The following is a 22,285-nucleotide window of genomic DNA, read 5'->3' as shown; positions in this document are numbered from 1 at the left end:
CTAACCAATGTTATTTGAATACTTTGGCAGGGATTCACAGTAAAAAAACATTTTAGGCTTACCATCTGGTACTCTCACAAATACATGAAACAAAAATTTTGTGAAACAATATCCGCCATGAGTATCTGTTATGTTTTCATACATTTTCTTTTTTTTTTTTTTAAGATTTTATTTATTTATTCATGAGACACACAGAGAAAGAGAGAGAGAGAGAGAGGCAGAGACACAGGCAGAGGGAGAAGCAGGCTCCATGCAGGGAGCCTGATGTGGGACTCGACCCTGGGTCTCCAGGATCACGCCCTGGGCTGAAGGCGGCGCTAAACTGCTGAGCCACCCAGGCTGCCCATGTTTTCTTACATTTTCTATTTGATCTTAGCTTACACCACTTTAAAGATGCTGTTTAGAACTCATTAAATTAATTGCATGTTCTGTCCCTTCAATTAGCACTGCTTTGCACAGTACCTGCCACATGGTGTTCAAGAAAACTTGCTGGAGGCCCCTGGGTGGTTCAGTTGGTGATGCATCTGCCTTTGGCTCAGGTCATGATCTCAGAGTCTTGGGATGGAGCCCCAGGTAGTGCTCTCCACTCAGTGGGGAGCCTCCTTCTCCCTCTTCTGCCCCCCCTTACTCTCTCTCGGACACTCTCTCAAATAAAGCTCAAATAAATAAATAAAATCTTTAAAAAAGACAACAACTTGTCAACTGGCAGGCTAAGCTGCTGAAAGGATAGAGCTAGACCCAAATATTAATTTTAATTCATTTCACCAAATACTTAACCTATATGTGTTCTTCTAGACACTGGAATATAAATTTATGAGGGTGAGGATCTTGAAGGTGCTTGCCACATAATAGGTTCTTAATATTCTGTGAATAAATGAATATTAGTAAGGCCATTATTTTAGGACATCAAGCTTTGATGTAACCACGAGTCATAAAAACGTCATCTCTTAAAGTTTGAATTTCTGATTAAAGTATACAAATAGGCATTTTTTGTGAACTTTTTTTATGCTTTGAAATTTTAGGAACCGAATTGGAATTTTTTAAATATCTGGAGTATATAAGCCTTGGCCCAGACAAAGTGTACCTGCTAAGCGTTCAGATCCAATAGGATGAGTATGTGCACGTGTTCCTAACCATAGTATATACTCTGCATACAGAATCGGGACACATTTAATATACTTTTTTATGGTACTGTAGAAAAGTAAGCTTAAGTAAGCTTTGATGCAGGAAGCTTAAACACAGGAAGCATATTTGTGAACGGTGCAGGTAAAAAGTTACTGTTTTAATTTGTTAATATTTTGAGAAAGTATATTATTCCATTTTTAAAATACTATACCACAAAAATGAAAAGATGATACGAAACAAACGCTATATTCTTTGCCCAGCGTTATCTTCCCTTCTTACTTGTGTAAACACTCTGTTCTGACCACTGCGAGGCAAGGACTTGGTCTGTCTTGTTCGCTGCTGCATCCCCAGCTGTTCGCCCAGTGCTTGGCATGCAGTGGTATAAAGCTCCAGTGTCGAGAGGTGTCCCTCCACAGGAGGAACTGACTCTGCCTGAAGAAGCCAGGGATGGCTTACAGAGACGACATTTAAGGCAGATGCTTTAAAGGAGAAAGTTATTCTGGGCGGAGAGAACAGGTGTGCACAAGTAGGCATGTGAAGGGGGTGGTGGTTGAACTTGGGCAGAGCAGATATGGGCCTTATGGTGGGGTTCCTCGTGCTAAGGAATCTAGCTGGATTCTGTACCCCCAGGCACTCTTGAGGGCCATTGCAGTCCTTCGCAGCAGGAGTGGGAGAGAGGATGTGTCAGGACGTTACCTTTCCAGAGAACCAGTGACACTATGGAGGGAATACTGATGAGTCTGTTGAGTGTGTCTGGGAAAAGAGGATAGTGTCCCAGAGTCCCCATTGCTGCACATGCTACAGACATCAAATGCGTACACTTAAAAAGTGCTTGTTTGTAGAAAATTGGTAGAGTAAGGAAGCAGCCAGATACTGGTTAGGACAGTTCTCCCTGAATTTGGTGTTTGTACGAGTGCCTGGTGCCACACTAGACCTTCTGAATCCATTTCTAGGAGCATCTGGGAGTCCCTGTATTTAAGCCAGCGTGTAGGTAACATATATTGTATGTGTGTTACACATTCTATTTGTCTCTGTGGAAGTACGAATACCAGCCACAGCCTGTGGAATCTTTATTCAGAAGTTGCTTTAATGCTTTTGGGATAAGCTCAGTTCAGATTGAAGAAAGTGACTGCTTTCTGGCACATTTTATGAACATACGCAGTTCCTTTTAATGTGTGAATAAGACTTTCAGGGTACAGAAAAATATGTTTTAGCAATTCGAGTTGTCAATGTAGTTATCCTAAAATGTGTCTGAATTTGGTTTTAAAAATTAGGATACTTTCTATAACAAAAAAAAACAATTTTTCTATAACAAAAAAGCTATTTTTTCTTTGCTTTGATAAATGTCTTTTTTAAAAAATATTTATTTATTTGAGAGAGCGTGCGCACATGCACCAGAGCAGGGGCGGGGCGGGGGGAGGAACAGAGGGAGAGGGAGAGAGAGAATCTCAAGCAGACTCTGCACTGATGCACTGCATCAGTGCAGACCCTGATGTAGCGCTCTATTTCATGACCCTGAGATTATGACCTGAGCTGAAATCAAGAGTCAGATGCTTAACCAACTGAGCCACCCAGGCGCCTCCTGTGATAAATGTCTTTGTGGCACCTTACTTTTTAACTATTTTTTTGTCTTACAATTGGGCCTTAGGTGTATAGGCTCAAATAGCCATAGTCCTGTAGACCTCAGTTCATGACACAGTCGTCATAGGTACATGCCTGACCCTTTCAGTTAATTTTCATCTTTGTTTTATTTATTAATATACACTGGATACCAGGGAGCTCACCACCAATCCAGGACTTGTACATCAATGGCACTTACATCTGTCCTTTGCTTCCCAGCCTCCACTCAACAGAGGGAAACATGGTACCTAGCTTTCTGGAGCACCATCTAAAGAGAAAATGCAAAGATGTTTGGGTTTTTATGTAAGTTTATTTATCTGCATCTTCTCGCTCCCTTTCAGAGTTTGGAGCCTCTTCCAGCTAATGGACCTGATTTTGGAGCCTTAGGAGAAGAAGCTGAGTTTGTTGAAGTTGAACCTGAAGCTAAACAGGAGATTCTTGAAAACAAAGATGTGAGTTTCTGCTGATGGGCTTGAAGTGGCTCCTGCCAGAGACGTTTGCTTCCCCAGACAGAAGTAATTAACCTGTCTCAGTGCCTTCATTAAAGAAGACTTGGCAGCCAGCTACGTTCTAGAAAGGCAGGCAACTCTTAGAAAAGTAGTTTCCGGTTTTAGAGAAATAGTTTATTTATGTGGGACATTTAAACTTATTTTTGAAAAAAACAAATGTATTTCTGTATTTATGATATAAAAAAGTATTTCAAGGACAAACTCAGATTATAATTAAGTTTATATTGTGTCCAGAAAAAAGAGTAAAACTTTTCCTAAACTCTCTTGCCTTTGAAATTTACATCCAACTGAAGAAGTGAAAGCGCGTTTTCAGTGGTTGTATAATTAAGATCTTCTGTGGGATTCTGATCACTTTCCATTATGCCTTTCCCTAATATTCCCTATTATCCCTGCTTTAGTTTTCTCGGTTACTCATTACCATCTACTGTACTATATATATATTGTCTATTTCTACCCCCGTTAGAAGGTAAGCTCCATTGAGTCAGGAATTTATGTCCTGTTCACTGCTATATCCTCAGTGTTTAGAAAAATACTTGGCTGTTAGGTGATTGGTGCATTGTTTATTGAATGAATTAATTAAATAAGCTTTTACAGACAGTGAGGTCAGAGGTGCAGAGCCAGCATTTATCATGTTTACTGAAATGTGCACAAGCTCTCTAGCAAGGTGCACAGTTTTTAAATTGGGGAATCACGGCATCAGCCAGGGGCCAGTGCTTCAGGAGCATGCTGGGAATGATATATAGGGGATCTCTGTGGTCTGCCTGGGTTTAGGATTGATGTGGTACTTGGCCATCTGGCTACAGAGACCTTGTAAGTCTTGGTTGCAGGAAGTATAGACCTGGCAAAGGATAGGTTCAGGTAACCGATTTTCTAAAAAGGCAGGAAGATAAAAAAGTCTGGAATCGAGAAGCATGGATCATTAAACTTGAAAAAAAATCCCTGGATTAACTTTCAGACATTTGTCTTTAGCCTTGATGCCTACCTACTCTTTTGTCCTGTATCATACTTTAATAATCAGTGTTCCTGCAAAAGAACAAAACTGGACCACTTTCTTCTACCATACACAAAAAATAAACTCAAAATGGATTAAGGACTTAAATGTGAGACCCGAAGCCATTAAAATCCTAGAATTACACAGGCAGTAATTTCGCTTGACATCAGCCATTACAACTTTTTTCTAGGTAGGTTCCCTGAAGCAAGGGAAACAAAAGCAAAAATAAACTATTGGGACTGCATCAAAATCAAAAGCTGCTGCATAGCAAAGAAAACAGTCAACAAAATGAAAAGGTGTGCACATAATGGGTGAAGATACTTGCAAATGACTTATCAGATAAATGGTTAGTAAAGAACTTACACAACTCAACACCAAAAAAGCAAATAATACAATTAGAAAATGGGCAGAAGACATGAATAGACATTTCTTCAAAGAAGACCTACACATGGCCAACGGACACATAAAAAGATACTAAACATCACTCATCATCAGGGAAATACAAATCAAACCTACAATGAGATACCACCTCACACCTGTCAGAATGGCTAAATTCATAAACACGAACAAGGGTGTTGGCAAGGATGTGGAGAAAGGGGAATCTTCGTGCACCGTTGGTGGGAGTACAAACTTGTGCAGCCACTGTGGAAAACACTATGGAGGTTCCTCAAAACTAGAATTACCCTATGATCCAATAATCCCATTGGTATTTCCCCCAAAGGATATGAAAACCTTAATTTGAAAAGATACATGCACCCCTATGTTTATTGCAGCATTATCTACAATAGCCAAACTATGGAAGCAGCCCAAGTGTCCCAACTGATGAACAGATAAAGATGTGGTATAGATATACATTGGAGTATTACTCGTAAAAAAGAAGAAAATCTTGCCATTTGCAATGATGTGGGTGGAGCTGAGAGTATGATGCTGAGTGAGATAAGTTAGAGAAAGACAAATACCGTATGATTTCACTCGTGCAGAATTTAAGAAACAAATGAACAAAGAAAAAAAGACAAACCGAGAAACAGATTCTTAACTACAGAGAACACCTGCTGGTCACCAGAGGGGAGGTGGTTTGGGGGTGGGGGAAACCGGTGACAGGGATGAAGAGTACACTTAACTGTGGTGAACACGGTGTAATGTATAGAATTGTCAAATCACGATATTGTACACCTGAAACTAATTGAACACTGTGTGTTATCTACACTGGAATTAAAAAACAAAAGACCCAGCATTTAAAACCTAAAAAAAAAAAGTATAATAATCCATGTCCCTTCATCATATTTAGGTGGTTGTTCAACACGTTCATTTTGATGGACTTGGAAGAACTAAAGATGATATCATCATATGTGAAATTGGAGACGTTTTTAAGGCGAAAAACCTCATTGAGGCAAGTAGTCTCCCTGCTTGGCATTGTTTCCATTCCCTTCTGAAGAACCTACAAATCTCTTGTCTCAAAGCCCCGAGCTCCCACCCCAACCTCTCTGCTGATGACCCTGCCTCCCACCTAGAAGGGAGCTTCCATTTTCCCAAGCTGAGCCCCCCACCCCAGTTCCCTGGATGCCTCCCACAGACCTAACATGTTTGCATTTACCCTTCCCTCCGGCCTTTCTTACACAGAGGCCGGTCCATCCATGTGTTCTTCACAACCACCCAGCCTTGTAATAGGAGCTGAGCACGTTGCTTGCTGGCCTCCTCCCTGGCACCCCACTTAGTGCTCTAGCGTGCTCTCTTATGGGGTGGGTGCTCTGTCATTCTGACTCTTGCTGTCTCCTCAGGGTCCTTGCTCCATTTATCTGCCATCTCCGTCCTCTCCTTGGTAGGTGCCTTCTGTCCTAATGCCCTTGGAGCCACATGCCAGCCAGAGTCTCCAGCCAGCCTCCTGGAGGCCAGGTCCAGGTGACCCCATCAGTACCCACGTTCCTTGATCTTTCCACAGTCTGTGGCCATTCCCACTTTAAAGAAAGTTACTATATTTTTTAAAAAGATTAAAGTAATATGTAAGCAGTCTTAAGAAAGCATCTAACAATCCAGTATACAGAGGATACTGAACTGAAAGGTAGGCATTTCCCTCCCCACTGGCCATGGTCTCCCCAGCGGCCAGCGGGCTGGGGCTTCTGTGGGGCTTCCACATGTGTCGTGTGCACACGTGTGTAGACAGAGTAACCCCATTCCCCTACCTTTTAAGGCACCTTTCATTTGGGTTACTATACGGAGATCTTTTCACAAGAACACGTTTAAAATTCTTCCCCCTCTGTCAGGTGAAATACTCTGTCCTTGTTTCCACTGGGACTTTTTCCCTGTGAATGAGATTGAGCGCCTTTTCCGTGTTTACTGGTCATTACTGGTACTTGATGAGTTACCTGTTGGTTTCCCCTGTTTCCCATTGGACTGTTCGGCTCTTGTTTCTTTATAAGAGCCTCAGAAGTGATGTCTGTCACTGATGCGGAATACATTTCTCTTGCTCTGTTGTCTTTTGAGATTGCTTCTATCTTCCTGCTTTCTCAGCATTTTCTCTCTCCTGGACTCCCACGAATCCTGCACTCTCCTGGGCTGCTTGTCCCTCTCCTCATGTTCACTTCGGCTGCACTGTCACCTTCTCTCCCTGTGACCCTACTCACGTGTTGCTTCTCCACGTGAGGATCATCTCCCAGGGGCTCACTCACACCCCAGGTCTCACTACAGCCTGTGTAGTAGGGCTTCCCCACCTCTACTCCTTGCCAGGCCTCTGTTGCTGAGCTTCAGCCCCAAATGTGTACCTGCCTGCTAAGCATGTCCTCACGGGATCACCACGCATCTGCAGCCCTGTGTGGCTAGGGACGGAACACATCACCCACCCCCTGCCCCCAGCCCTGGCCCACCCACCCTTCTAATGGTACCCAAGAAGCGCTTGGCCCAGAGCTGAGAGTTGGGATAGCCTCCTATCTCTCCTGCAGTGACTGTCCTTGGGCTCTGCCTGCAAAATGTGTGTAGTCTGTCCTCCCCCAGTACTGTGACCTGTGCTTGTCAGCTTCCCTCCCAGCTGCGGGGGCTGCCAGGAGCAGCTCCTCCTGCCTCCTTTTGTCCCCTTTCTGTTTCTCCGTGATGATCAGGGCTCTCTCCTGAGGACATTCCACTCTGTCCTCCACTGGAAACTCCAAAGTCGCTCCCCTTTTACCTTCAGGACAAGCTCTAAACTATGTGTATTGTGAATCCTACCCCCTCTCTGCTCCCCGGGAGCCTTTCCTGCCCTGCTCTTTTACTGCTTGTCCCTCCAGGAGAAAAGGACTCCCGGCACCAGAAAGCACTGCCATCAACATTGAAGAGAGGAAAAAAAAAAAAACCAGAACAGTGGTTAGAAAATGCACGCAACACAAAAAGGCACAAACACAACAGTCTCTCTTGCACCAAACACAATCACTGTAACAACAGACTGTCATCCCTGCAGGGAATCATGCTGGGCTGGTGCATTTTGGTTAGCTTTTTTGTTTCTGTGAAACTGTTAATGCACTTGTTAATGCACTTTGCTTCCTACGCTTGTTCAGGTTTTACTCTCCTGAGTGGGGTTTTGTTGTTGCTTGTGCTTCATCCATCCCTTCATGTGTCTGGTCTCCATGGAGCTCTCTCCTTGGTGACTCCGCACCAGTGCTACACCCCTGGCCTGGTCTGACGGTCACCAGCTGTGTTTCTGTCCTGGAGGAAGACCTTCTCTTTTTGTCCTCTCTCCTAGGTGATGCGGAAATCTCATGAAGCCCGTGAAAAATTACTTCGCCTAGGAATATTTAGACAAGTGGATGTTTTGATTGATACATGTCAAGGTACCTGCTGTGGCGTAGTGTCTCTGATTACCCCTCCCAGCCATCCTGCAGAATCATGAAAGCTGAATGGGTGGCCAGGCATGGGTTGCACCTGGAGGTTTATCAAGCACAGAGGTCTTGGTAGTTAGCAGTCCTAGGGGGGTAATTGAATTTTTTTTTTAAATGTCAGGCTGAGGGAAGATGGGTGAACTTTGAAGATCCTGCTGTCTGAACCAGTAGATGGTGCAGGCGGTCTGAGAAGGATCCCAAGGGAGGGAGCCAGGTTTCATCCAGGATAGCCCAGCCCAGCCAGGCTCTTGTCCAAATGGGCTCTTGGCAGACAGGCTCCATCTAAGTGTGTGCTTTAAACGGGAGGGCACCAGGCATCCAGATTTCACTCTCAGTTTATGCTCATTTGCTTGTTTGCTAGCCAACTTGTACTCTTTGGTTGATGAGCACCTGCTATGGGCCAGGCCCTGTGCTGGGTACCAGGGAGAGTCCAGCAGCAAGCAAGGCATAGTCGCCTTCTGAAGGAGCTTTGGGCCCAGCAGAGCAGGGCTGGGGGCGGTGGGGGGGACGCCAGCCCTTCCTGTACCCTCAGTGCGAGCTGGAAACTCCAAAGTTGCTCCCCTCTTACCTTCAGGACAAGCTCTAAACTGTGTGTATTGTGAGTCCTACCACAATAGTCAGCAGCGCGGCCGTACCTGGGCGAACTCTGTCGTAAGCGTGTGTATGCAGGATCCAGCTGAATCTTTGCTAAAACCTGGGGAAAGTGACTAGTGCTATTTTATTTTTATTCTTTGCTTTTTAAAAAAGATTTATTTATTTACTTATTCATGAGAGATACCGTGAGAGAGGCAGAGACACAGGCAGAGGGAGAAGCAGGCTCCCTGCCGGGAGCCCTATGAGGGACACAATCCCGGGACCCCGAGATCACGCCCTGAGCTGAAGGCAGATCCTCAACCGCTGTGCTACCCAGGTGCCCCTACTAGTGTTATTTTAGAAAATATGTTTTCCAGCGAAGAAGACTGAGGCTCAGCGAGGTTTAACTTGCCCCAGGTCAGAGATGTAAGTGATAGAAGTGGCCCTTCTGCTATCTGGAGTGCTTTCCTTGGGGACAGGTCTTGTTGGCAGTGTTTCAGCTTAGCGCCCTCCTGCCTACTGTAAATGTGACTGGTGTGTGGTCAGCGCGGGCACCTCTGTCGTGCTCCCCCCGGGCTGCAGCTAGAATTACCTGGGAACTTGTGGAAGAGAATGGTTAGGGAGGTAAAACTGCATGATTCTGTAGTGGGAGTGCCTGGCAACATCCATCCGTCAGACCCTCTAGAATGTATGACACCTAAGAACGAACCAAGCAAATCACACTTTGGTTCCTACTGAGGTCTCACTCTGGGTTTGTGACTTGTGACAAACGTACCACACTAGTGCAGGACGATCACAGACAGGAATGTGTATTGGTGGGAGAGAGGCTCTACAGGAACTCACTATACATTCTGCTCAATTTTTCTATAAACCTAAAGCTTCTCTAAACAATAAAGTTTATTAATTTTTTTAAAAAATGAGACCAGAGCTCCAGCCTGGGCTGAGTCTGAGTATCAAGGAGCCAGTGTTGAGGCTGTTCCTCATATGCAGCCACTGCCCTGCCAGGGTTGCAGGGTCAGCAGTGCCTTTCTGTGAGAGGCCCCCAGCCCTCCGCAGAGGCCCCGTGGTGGGTGCTGAAGCGGCTGCTGCAGACTCACACCCTCATCATCCCAAAGCCATCGCACCCCTGGCTCACAGAAGGACAGGGGCAGTCACTCTTGTATTGAGTTTGTGGCTTCTCTTGTGGGGTTACTAGAGTCCTTCTTGTCACAGAAATTCTATGGTATAATGGCAGTTGAATTGCAATATTCTCAAGTATTCTCAAGGACTCCCTAGGAGGAGAACAATTGCCCTTAGCAGATAATGTGTGCTTAAGCAAATGTCACTGCTCAGAGTTACCTCCTCTCAGCAGAGTCTGACTGCAGTGTGGTATCTTCTACCTCAGGAACCAGACGCAGGTTTTTAGGTGCAGAGGTGTATTGTGATTTTGTGGTGGAACGTTCTCGAACTTTAAAATAGAAGGCGTGTTTGTAAAATTAAACGAAACTTCAGGTTGCTTTTTGCCTTTTTTATCAGTGGGGTCTAAAATAAAAGCACATGTGCTAGCTTTCTTACTGTTCAATATTTCTTTGTGTATATAGGTGATGATGCGCTTCCAAATGGGTTAGATGTTACCTTTGAAGTCACCGAATTAAGGAGATTAACAGGCAGTTATAACACCATGGTTGGGAACAACGAAGGCAGTATGGTATGTGCTTCCTCAGAGCAGACCTTTCAATAAAGAGCTTTTAAAATGTGACTGTTCTAAAAACTGAGGGTAGTTCTGAGACTCCTTCAGACACCTTCATCTCGGTAGGCTAGTGCATGGTTTCTCACGAATCTTCCTAGAATCGATCATAGTACTCTTTACTTTTTAATTTAATTTAAATTCCAGGGAACACGCAGTGTTGGATGTTTCAGGTGTACAGTACATGATCCACCACTTCACAGACGACCCAGTGCTCATTGACGAGTACCCTCTCCCTCCCCCCTCCACACTGTTTCACCCCATCCCGATTATAGTATGTTTTAGATTGTCTGAAAACCATGGTACCATCCATGGTTAATTAGAAACGATCTGGGGAATGTTTGTATTAAATTTCTTATTCAAATTCCCTTGAATTCCAAATCTGTACAGTTGGTTTTCCTGGCTTTGCAGTCAGCAAGCGAGCCTGCCCCTCGCCATCAGGCATGTGTTGGGGGCACATCCACTCAGCAAAGGCACATTTTAAAGAGTAAAAGCGATTACAGATGAAAGACCCAATCTGCAGTCCACTGTTTTGTCCTGTTTATGAGGCTCCCTGAGCCAGTGTAGTCCTTCCTAACACCGTTTCTTCTGTGTAAACCACTGCTGTTTTTCTGCTCCTCTTAGGTGCTTGGCCTCAAACTCCCCAATCTTCTGGGTCGTGCAGAAAAGGTGACTTTTCAGTTTTCCTACGGAACCAAAGAGACTTCGTATGGCCTGTCCTTCTTCAAACCGCAGCCTGGAAACTTCGAGAGAAAGTAGGAAGCCAGATAGATGATTGAGTACAGTGGCCAGGTTATAAGTTAAAGTACAAGCCTTGGTTGTGAAAAGACACTTGGCTGAATCTGCTGGCCCTTGCGCAGTGTCACACATGCCGTAGCTTTCTTCATGAAGATGAGCCCCAGGAGTGTAATTTTAGATCTGTTGATTTAAATGTGTGCAAGTTATAATCACTGTTTCTGCATTTAAAGCTCTGTCCCATTGTCTCCTAGTTTCTCTGTAAACTTATATAAAGTCACTGGCCAGTTCCCTTGGAGCTCGCTTCGGGAGACAGACAGAGGAGTGTCCGCCGAGTACAGTGTGAGTAGCCCTGTGTCCTTCCCTTTGTGCACTTGAGGGAGAACAAGGTGCCTGTTTAGCTGATCGCCAGGGTCAGCAAGAGGGGGCGGGCCTGTCAGTCTGGCGCTTGGAGCGTGGGCTTCATGGCCGGGGTCACCCTCTGTCCTTTGCCCTGCTCTTGGTTGCCTCCTGACTGGGTACCTCTCCGTGAGCCAAGTGCAGACTGCCGGGGCCAGAGAGTGGCTCAGCTCCCAGGTGGCAGCTCTGCTTCCGGCTTTCTGCGATGCCGTGTGTTTGTCCTTTCTCGTGTGCATGGAGGTCAGTAGCTTCTGATAGCCAGCAAGGTCACTGCAGGTTACTGAAAGCTTTCCTTGTTGGTTGGCACTTGTTTACTTCTAGCAGGATCTGACATGATGCAGCAGATGGAATTCCTGCCATCTGACAACCTTTTGACCCCTGCCCTGTCTCCCTTCCTTTCTATACTGTGTGGCTCCTCCCCTCCCGTTCTGGGCTTTGGTAAAGGAGGGAAGACCTGGACGCATAAAGCCATGTAAAATTAGTTCCCCAAGTGTGGCCCACAGATCAGCAGCATGGCCTCATCCGTGAGCTGGTTAGAAATGCAAGTTCCTGGGTCCCGCCTGTCACTGAACCAGTGTCTAGGGGAGGATGCCTCGCATGTTCTCTCCATCTGCACCCCAGCAGTTTTGGTCTAGGAGCCCCTGCTGGAGCCCGAGCTTGAGCCCACTGTACTGCTCAGCCCCTTGTGGGCACTGGAGACACTGGCTACTCACGCATCTTAGCCTTGAAGACAGACCAGGGTCATGGAAGTCCCCAGCACGGAGGTGGGTTGGTGGCTCCTGGCTCCGGATGTGACATGAGTGCTTGCAGTTCCATTTTCAATTCTCCATGTGGCCACCTGTCCTCGTCTGACAGGAGTAGCCCTTGATGCCTTCCTGCCCACAGCAAGGGGAAGGGGCTGCCTGGCTAGCACTGCCCTCCCAGCCCCTGCCCTCCAGCAGCTCTCCCTCCCCATCTCTCTCCTGTGTCCCTCTTTTATCCTTTTTTTCTAAGTTTTTTTTTAAAGAGCAAGTTCTTAGGAAACTTAGAGCTTGTTTATGCACAGGGCATGGAAGAGGTGAGAGGGCAGAAGGAGGGACAGAGGGACAGAGGACTGGGAGCTAGCAGCCGTGGGTTTGAGAGATGAGGTTCTGGAGGAAGATGGAACCTTCTGGCCCCTGCCTCGTCCTCCTGACCGTGAACACAGAGACAAGATGTGTCTCCTCTGGGCAGTTGTGTTTTTCTTAGTTAAGAGCTGCCCTAGGAGGAGGGAAGCAATGATTGAGGCCCGCAGTGCACCTTCCCCAGGCTTCGGGGGAATAGCCGAGTCTCACGTGGCCCTCAGTGCAGAAGTGGCAGGCGGGCAAGGCTGCCCTGTATCACGTCTGCTTCCCCAGCACCTGACACGGTGCCTCGTGGGTACTTGCTGAGAGCTGGAGATGGGTGGCCCTGAGTTCTCGCCTTGGGAGCCAGACCAGAGGGCTACGGAGAACAGCTGGCTAAATACTGCTCCACGTCGTGTGAAGTGACCTGGCTTCCTTGTAGGAGTCACGTCATCACACTTCTTGAGGTCACCAGGCAGTGTTCACTGTTCAGAAGCAACCTGGGTGTCTGTCTGTGATAGGGACCTAAGATGGGTGGGCCTGACTCTAAGGGCCCCTAGGTCAGGGCAAGAGGCAGGTGCCGTTTACCCAAGGGGTCACTTGGCTCAGGCCTCTAGTGGCCGAAGAATGCTCTTTATTCATGAACACCTTGTCTCCTCCCTCTTCTCCGGGGGCTGATGCGGGTTGCTGCTGTCACCAGGCCTGGCTTTGGAACTGGGGCTCGGAGGGCCGAGTGGGTGAGTGTCAGGTTGTCATAGGTCAGGAGAAGAAGCCTGCGGGTTACGAAGCTGTGCCCTGTGTGCAGCGTTCACGCAGGTGACCTGTCTCCTTGCCAGAGCACAGTCCTGCTGCTTTGAGCAGGATCACAGCTTTGTCCCCTTCTCCATCCCTTCCTTCCCCTCCTTCCCTTCTTTTCCTCCCTCCCACCTACCATAAAAACAAACATACAAACAAAAACCCTATCTAAGGTGTTAAATGGAATAAGATGCCCTGTTCTGATACCTGATTGGGAATGACTCCTCCATGTGTACAGCACAGAAGGCTTATCCTCCGTGTCCTTGCAGTTTCCCATATGGAAGACCAGCCACACTGTCAAGTGGGAGGGCGTGTGGCGGGAGCTGGGCTGCCTCTCGAGGACGGCATCCTTCGCTGTCCGGAAGGAAAGTGGGCACTCGCTGAAGTCATCTCTTTCGGTAAGGGCTTTCCTGGTGTGGCTGTGCACTTAGGTGCATTGGGAGAATAGCGTTCGCCAGCACTGGACGGACCGAGAAGGGTCACTGATTGGGTGGCTGCCGGCCACTTTGTGAGTTTATGGGAACCGCACCATATTACTCTGTTGAAGCCCCGTCAGTGGTGACAGGGCAGTGTGCCTGGGAGCCGGGAAAGCTGGCAGAGTTCACTTAGGTCAGGGTCAAGCTCCTTGAGAGGACGGACCCGTGACAGGTGGTAATCTCCCAGCGGTGACTATGAATGGTCTGCTCCGCCCGCCGTCGGTTCCCTCACCTGTGAAGTAGCGACAGGGAGCTACCTTCCCAGAGGGCTTTTCTGAGGGTGAAGTCAGGTGATTGGGCGAGGGGCTGGCACAGTGGCCAGGAAGTGCACCTGCTTGAAGCGAAATACCTCGCCGCACGTTTCTTTCAGCACGCGATGGTCATCGACTCGCGGAACTCCTCCATCTTGCCGAGAAGAGGTGCTTTGCTGAAAGTTAACCAGGTAGCGATCCTTCACCCGCGTGCGACCTGCTGGCTCGGTGACCTGGGAGGGGAGAGAGCCCCACACTGGAGGCACATTTTTTAGGGGTGGATTAACGCTCCGACCCGGATGGGGTGTCCCTCACTAGGCCGGGAGGAAAGCGGAGATTTGGTTGAACCAACCCCTTGGTCACCTCAAGGCAGAGAGGGTAGCCCTGCGCCTGAGGGCCCCCGGGGTGGATGATGCTCTGTCTGCCTGAGCTTCAGGATCAGGCGACCAAGTGGAAATCAGATTTTTACATCACATGTGCCCAATTTTGCAAGACTGGCTAATTCCTTTTTTCAAACAGTGAGTAGGCCAAACAAGCCCCGGCACGCAGCAGGATGTTCCTGCGGCTGGTATTTCTCACTCACGTGTAGGAGTAGATTATTCTACAGCATCAGTGTGTTTGAGGATCCTGCATTTCTGTTGGTCCCCCAGGACCATCTAGAACAACCAGAGTAACAACTAGAATGGAGCTTCTAGGGGACAGACAGAAGCGACCTCCTGTCTTTTTAAAAATACCAAACAAGATTAGGCAGTACTTGGAGTGACACGGTCTCAGAGCTGGCGTAGTACGTCTGTTTGCTCCATTTCCACCTGTGGGTCCTTCGCCCACAGGAACTGGCCGGCTACACCGGAGGGGACGTGAGCTTCATAAAAGAAGATTTCGAGCTTCAGTTGAATAAACAACTTGTCTTTGATTCGGTGAGTATCCAGCCACAACCTTCACCTGCACTTTTATCCTTTATTTTAGGGAACTCCGTTCCCAGAGAGTGAAAGCACAATCCAGAGGAGAAGCCCAGAACATTAGTGCTTGAAACTGAAGTGCTTGGTCTTTTCAATTTAGCCAGAATTAAGGAAACTTTGGTAGAAGTGATCATTTTTCTCTGCAAGAGGAACATTTCGGTCATTTTGTGTGGGATTCCAGGAGAGCCCCTTCCCCATTTGTCAGCTCAGGGCCATCATGTAAACATGTCTGGAGGGCAGACATGTGCCTCCTTTCCCTCTGAGGTCATTTAGTAGAAATTCTCAGTCTTCACCTTCTTAGGCTGAGTCTGCAGGGCCCTGGGCACTTCCAGGCATTTCTTTTTAAATCTTTAATTCCATTTGGTTTAGTTTCTCCTGATTTGTTCGGGAATGAGGAGTAAGGGACCTGATTCTGACCAAGGCAGAGGAGCCCCTGGCTTGTTCTCCAGTCCTCTTGGAGGCTGGTGACGGGGAACAGCTCTCTGTGCTCCCCCACTGGACACACACAAACACACACCCGCCTGTGCCCTTTGCTATCATAAGACTCGGAGCAAGGAGTGAGCTTTAATGAGATGATACACATGTCTATTTCTAAAGTCTCCTATCACTGCTCCCAGTCAGCCCTGGAGTCCTCGCTCCTTGAATCTACTTCCTGCCTTTTCCCCGCCGCTGCTGGGGCCCCCGCATTGTCCAGTCGGCAAGCTCCTCCTGGTCTCCCCCCTCCCCTCCCCACCATGCTGACACTGTCCTCACTGGACTCCATCCTGCCTGCATCCTCCTTCCATGTGTCCGCTTCCTCTTCGTGGGGTCCCTTTGTGGCTTGCCATGCTGCCGCCTTGCAAGACTCTCCCCCTAGATTGTCGTGGAAGTGTCCTGCGCTGGCAGTCTCCCCAGAGGATCTCGTGCCCACCCCACCCCATGGCTGCAGCCTCCATCCATGTGCTGTGTTGCCAGGGATCCCAACACCATTCCTTACATGGACACTTCAAATTCAGTGTGTCTGAAACCAACTGTTACTTCCCTCCCAAATCTGTACCCTGCACCCGGGCTCCCAGTTGCACTGGCTTGCACAGCTTTGGCCCCAGTGCCCTGACCTCCCTGACTGCTCGGAGGAGTCCTCACCCAAAGGCCACTGAGCACCAGGTCCACCTCTCTGCCCACTCAGCATCACTCAGATTCCAGGCTGTGCTTTCTCACCTTGGTGGTGATATCCTTTTCTGATAAAGGATATCCTTTTCTGATATCCTTTTCTGCTCCCCCTTTTCCTCCATACTGCAGGCATGCTGGTCTTTCTCAAACGCAAGCCCTAAAATCTCCTGTGTGAAGCTGGCACCATTGGTGTGGCACACAATCTTTGGCCTGGTCTCTCTCCCCTTCTCCTTGTGCTTTGGCTCAGCTATTTCTCATTTCCCTAAAGGACTAGGCTCTTACTTCCAGGCTTGCACTTTGTTCTCTGCTGGCTGTAAGTCCCTTCTTTCAGCTGTTCCCTGGCCCCTCGTTCCTTGCCTTTTTAAGACTTCGGCATAGGCGATCTCCTATAGGCCTCCTCTGACCTCCCAGACCAAGGTCAGGGCTCCTGCACTGTGCTCTCAGTTCCTGTGCTTTTGTCCAGGTATCGCTCTTCATGCACCCACTCACCTACCCATCCACCCACCACATCTATATCGGCTGCCCAGTACTGCCTGGGCGTTAAAAATACCTCAGTAAGTAAAACAGTTCCCACTCCCTCACAGACTAGTGAAGGGAGACCCATGAGTAAGCAGCAAGCACGTGTGTATATACAGTTTAGCAGGTAGCAAATGTAACAAAGAATAATAAAACAGAGTAAAGATAAAATGGCCCAGATGGGGTGCTGTCTTATTTAAGATGGTTCAGGAAGGCATCTGCAGTGGGGCAGCACAGCCCAGAACAAAGCAAGGAAGCCAGCCGTAGGCTCTCTGGGCAGGAGCTATGGCACTGCCAGGACGAGCCAGGGGGCTGCCATGACTGGACAGAGTGAGGAGGAGGGACGGCGCAGAGAGGACAGAGGTCGCATCAGATGGTAGAGGACTTTGGGCACCGTATTGAAACTAGTTTCTGTTTGGAGGGAGGCCCAGTGTGGCATGACCGTCAGGGCATATGGGGGCACCTGTAGGAAATGGGAAGCACTGCTGGCAGCTCTCCAGGCCTGCTAGAGATGGGGGGCAGATGTAAAGGCGCCACTGTCCCCTCGCCAGATGAGGTGTGTCTCCCACTGTGCCCAGCCTCGCTCTTCGTGGAAGGGGTGGGGCTGCCCTCTCTGGGATGGAAGCCAAGGGAGCCATGCCTTGCTTGTGCTTTGGGCTTGTGTTTGCTGGTGTTTGCTATGTCTTCATGTGAAATTTGAAGTTGCAGGTTTTTAAAGTACCCACAAAACACTGTCAGCTGTAGCTCTCCAACCCCACAATCAGATGTTCCTGGTCTGTCGCCCCTGCGCTCTGCCCCAGAGCTCTTTGCCAGTGCCACGCCTGCAACCAGATCTCCGTGCGGTGGCCGCCCGCTGATGCTCATCGCAGGGAAGGGGCACTGAAGAAACGGTTGTCTGTCTGTGTTTCCATAGGTTTTTTCAACATCTCTCTGGGGTGGGGTGTTGGTGCCCATTGGTGATAAACCATCAAGTATTGCGGACAGGTAAGGAATAGCAAGTGAGTGGGTGACTTGCACATGCTTGTCTTTGGCTCTTTTTGGTTGGTTCTTCATAAGTTATTTTAGAAAAGCATAACTAGGAGAGCAAATATTTCAAATTTTACTTCAGTTTTTATGTTTCAGGTAACTGGTAACTATTTCAGGTTACGAGTTAACTTCGTAATATTAAAAATCTTACATTCCCTTTTGAGAATGAAAGAATACAGTTCATACGCATCACCAAAATATAAAGACAGAAAAACATTTAAGGAAATTTAAAAAAATCCTGCTCAAGGATAAGCAGAGTTAAACACTTGGGACTATTTCCTTTGAGTCTGTTATTTGTGGATGTGTGCTTTTGTGTGTGTATACATACATAAAATTATATATATATGTATATTAAGTTGTTGATATACTGTAACTTACAGACACTTTTGTGTTTCCTCTGCTTTTGATTTTTTAACTTTTTAAAATTTCATTTTAAAGATCTTATTTTTAAGTAATCCCTATACCCAGCATGGGGCTTGAACTCAGAACAGTAGCACTCCACCCACTCAGCCAGCCAGGCACCCCTGTGTTCTCCTTGCCTTTTAAAAAGGTTTAAGGAAAAAACAGAGTAAACCCATTCACCAAGTCATGAGAAATTGTTTAAAAGCTGCATTTTAATTTTTCATTATTTGCATATAAGCAACCTCGTGAAACATACGACTTTGTAAAGTGTTATTTATTTTCTAAGGAAAGATTCCTAAATGTGGAATTACTGTCTCAAAAAAATATGAACATTTTTTAAAGCTTATAGAGAATGTTGCTGGAGACTGCTTTTTAGAATGCTTATGGTAATTTATACTCCTATCAGCAGAGTATGAAATTGTTGCTTTGAAATACTAATAATTGTTCATGAGGGCAAGAGACTTTTTTTTTTAACATTGCATTGGTTAAAATGTTTTAGTGTAAACTAGTTTAGCCTAGTTTTTGGATACTGTTCGGAAATATAAAAAATTTTAATTTGTAAGGTCTGGGAGCTAACACTTTCACCTCTCCGAATTTAATTTGCAGAAATACATTTATAAATGTGTAGGAGGTTTATGTACAAGGCTGTCCATCGTAGCATTGTTGATAATAGCAAAACTTTGAAAACTGCAAGACAGAAATTATTAAATTCAAATATGGCCATTCTAAAGAGACTGCAGTGATTAAAAAGAACGAGGTAGATGTCTACAAGTTAAAATTGGCAGGTGCTCACAGTTAGCGGATTGCTCTTGGATCAGGGGCAAAAGCTCCCGTGTGTATGTGTTTGCATGAATAACACCAAAGGTCTTGAGGGTCAACCACCAATCCAGTGATAGCAGTCAGCTCTGGAGATTGGGATGGATCTGGGTGGATGAGGGAGGGGGAAAGGACTTCTTGCTTTTTATGCTTCCTGGTTCATCTTAATTATTTCCAAAGAGTATGTGCGAGTTATCATTTGTTGAAAAAAGCAAATGGAGCTTGCTGTTTGTTTCCATAATTAAGGGGGCATTCAGAAAGGCGTTGCTTAGAAATCCCAAATGTTAATGTGGCAGCCCCATTAGAAAGAGTACACACCACTTCGCTTGTTATTTTACTTCATTATTCAGTACTTAGCATGGTCTAGAGTTGGCTTCTGATAAGGTGTTAGGTTTCACAGAAAGTGGATGGGGTTTCTAAGTAATTTTTAATTCATACCTTTAATTTTGTTCAGTTAGTGTTTAAGAGATTGTGATAACCCAGTCCATTAGGAATATGAGAGCAATTCATTTTTTTTAATTGTAATAATTTTTTTCTGATATATAATCACTGTAGAAAATATTAAAAACATTTAGAGTAACAATAATTGTTTTGTTCTGTTTTCTTCTAGCATTATTTTCCTCTTTTTGTAAAATTGAGATCATACTGTTATATAATTTTTATTTTGCTTTTCTTTTTTTTTAAGATTTTTATTTATTTATTCATGAGAGACATAGAGAGGCAGAGACACAGGCAGAGGGAGAAGCAGGCTCCCCACGGGGAGCCCAATATGGGACTCGATCCCAAGACCCCGGGATCACATGAGCCAAAGGCAGATGCTCCACCACTGAGCCACCCAGGCATCCCTTATCTTGCTTTTTTTTTAGACTTAATATTTTATGTGAGCACCTAGGAGGCTGTTTTGCAACAGAGCTGTTACATAATGAATTCTCATAGATAACAGATAATTCCTTTATAATGGACAGTCCACATGTCCCTCTTTTCTAAAGAAGGATCCTTATTTTGCCTTTTATCTCACTTACATTCCCCAAAAGTTTGAAGTGTTTAGATTCTGGTTTAGATTGTTATGAAAGTCACCTTACCTTCTATGCACTTCCCAATCCTTAAAAGTTTTGCCATGTGACAATGTCGACGACAATCCAGTATCAAACATGAGCCTCACTTGTGTGCTTTCTGCACTTTCACTGGATTTTGTAGGTTTTCACTGGTGGCTTTCTTCTGACATCTGCCTTCTGTTGTAGGTTTTACCTTGGAGGACCGACCAGTGTGCGCGGGTTCAGCATGCACAGCGTTGGGCCACAGAGTGAAGGTCAGTCTTTCTGCCATTAGACCACCAAGCCGAAGTTTCATATCTCATTTGTGAAAGCATATACTCTAGACTCTTGAACGACAGAATGGGGAAGAGGTTGGGGCACCAAGCCCCCACCCCTCAACCTCACAGTTGAAAACCTGAGTGTCATTTTTGTCTTTCCAAACACTTAGCTACCAATAGCCTACCGGAAGCCTCACCAGTAACATGACCAGTTGACACCAGTTCTGAAGGTTGTATGTATCATACAGTATGTTCTTACAATGAGGTGAGCTGGAGAAAAGAAAACCCTCTGTGCACGGTTCACAGAGGGTTGTTCAAGGGTAACTAAGCTTGTTTCCGTTACCACAGTAATAGATGTCTGTATTTCACCACCACAGAATTAGCACCCCACAGAGCATTTATCACATGGCAGGCACGGACAGATACATGTTGAGCGAACTGTAGGAAAATGAGAAAATATAAGCAAAAAGTGCCCGGCACTGACCTCTGATCCCACTGCCCAGCGACGATACATGGGAGCATTTGTTGTTTAAGCAAGCATGCCTCTCTGCTTGCGTTTGGTCCATTTGCCTACCGTGTGCTGACCTGCTTCTCCCACCGCCCTCAGTAACAGAAATGAAAAAGATTTTTACAGGAATGAGTACTTCATCATTTTTTTTTTCATCATTTTTAATGACAGTTTATTTCATCTTCTTGACATACTGTAACTTTTCTAAAGTAATAGATTTTGATTTTGAGAGCAGTTTTAGGTTTACAGGAAAGTTGGGCAGAAGGCGCCGAGTTTCCATGTACACTGCCCTAGCATCCTCGATGATTGGCGTCACGTTAGGCCCACTGGTAGCAGTTGGTGCGTTAGTATTCACTGCATCCTGTAGTTCACGCTCGGGCTCACTCTGTGCTTTGCAGTTCCCTGGGTTCTGGCAAATGCGTGTGGCCTGGACCTACCGTTCCAGCACCCTACAGATTCCCCGGCTGCACCGTCCACCAGGGTCCACTTCCTCCTCCCTCCTCCCTCCCCCGCCCCATGCCTGACAGCCCCAAGCTGTTTCCTCTCCGTGGTTGGAACCATCCAGTGTGTGCCCCTTTCAACCTGGCCTCTCTGAGCAACATATGGAAGGTTCCTCTGTGTCTTTTACAGCATGAAGGCTCATGTCTTTTTTAAAATTTAATTAAATTTATTTATTTGAGAAAGAGAGCACAGCAGGGGGAGTGGCAGAAGGAGAAGCAGACTCCCCACCAAGCAAGGAGCCCAGTGAAAGGCTCCATCCCAGGACCCTGGGATCATGAGCTGAGTCGAAAGCAGATGTTTAACCAACTGAGCCACCCAGGCGCCCCAGCTCATGTCTTTATATCACTGAACAATATTCCATTATGTGACTGCCACCGTCTGCTTATCCATTCACCTAGGGGAGGGTATCTCAGTTGCAAGACATCCAATTTTTGGCAATCATGAGTAAAGCTGATATAAACATTCACGTGCAAGTTTTTGTTTGGACATAAGGTTTCATCTGGGGAAATAGCAATTAGAGCAGTTGCTGGAACGTATGATAAAGCTGTGTTATCTTTGTAAGAAATTGCCAGGCTGTCTTCCAAAATGGCTGTACCATTTTGCATTCCCGCCAGCAGTGAATCGGAGAGAGAAAAACTCTGTCGTTTTTCATGGCTGCATATTTCATCTTGTTGCCAAATTGTAGTCTTTTTTAAACCAAATCCCAAATGTTGGACATTTAGGCTTTCTTTTTTCTTATGATCATAAAGCAGTGTATCTGTGAATAACCTAACTGAATCTTTGTGCTCATCTCTAAGTTTTACTTTATAATGTAAAGTCTAGATGTGGAATCCCTAGATCAAAGGATTTTGAACATTTTGAAGCTTTATGTTGCTCTCTGGAAAGCCTGTTTCAATTACTCCTGTTTCCTGGACCCCTCTCTGACACTTGACATTCTATCCGAGGCGTTTCCACATGTTATTAAAATCT

The 22,285-nt window shown here is 46.3% G+C and overlaps 1 protein-coding gene across 1 annotated transcript in view; it reads left to right on the top strand.

The window, feature by feature from the left end:
• The window catches only part of SAMM50 (SAMM50 sorting and assembly machinery component), a 34,638-nt gene that overhangs the window by 1,825 nt on the left and 10,528 nt on the right, over positions 1-22,285 (top strand). The window contains exons 2-12 of the mRNA XM_038550268.1: positions 3,087-3,197; positions 5,534-5,635; positions 7,955-8,042; positions 10,244-10,350; positions 11,014-11,144; positions 11,379-11,466; positions 13,670-13,798; positions 14,247-14,318; positions 14,958-15,044; positions 17,665-17,735; positions 20,237-20,304. Coding sequence (XP_038406196.1) covers positions 3,087-3,197; positions 5,534-5,635; positions 7,955-8,042; positions 10,244-10,350; positions 11,014-11,144; positions 11,379-11,466; positions 13,670-13,798; positions 14,247-14,318; positions 14,958-15,044; positions 17,665-17,735; positions 20,237-20,304 — 1,054 coding nt within the window. The remainder of the gene's footprint in view (positions 1-3,086; positions 3,198-5,533; positions 5,636-7,954; positions 8,043-10,243; positions 10,351-11,013; positions 11,145-11,378; positions 11,467-13,669; positions 13,799-14,246; positions 14,319-14,957; positions 15,045-17,664; positions 17,736-20,236; positions 20,305-22,285) is intronic.

This window comes from Canis lupus, chromosome 10, assembly GCF_011100685.1.
Source record: "Canis lupus familiaris isolate Mischka breed German Shepherd chromosome 10, alternate assembly UU_Cfam_GSD_1.0, whole genome shotgun sequence".
Classification (NCBI taxonomy): Eukaryota; Metazoa; Chordata; class Mammalia; order Carnivora; family Canidae; genus Canis; species Canis lupus.
The sequence above is the reverse complement of the archived record's forward strand: the minus strand, read 5'-3'. Positions and strand labels throughout refer to the sequence as shown.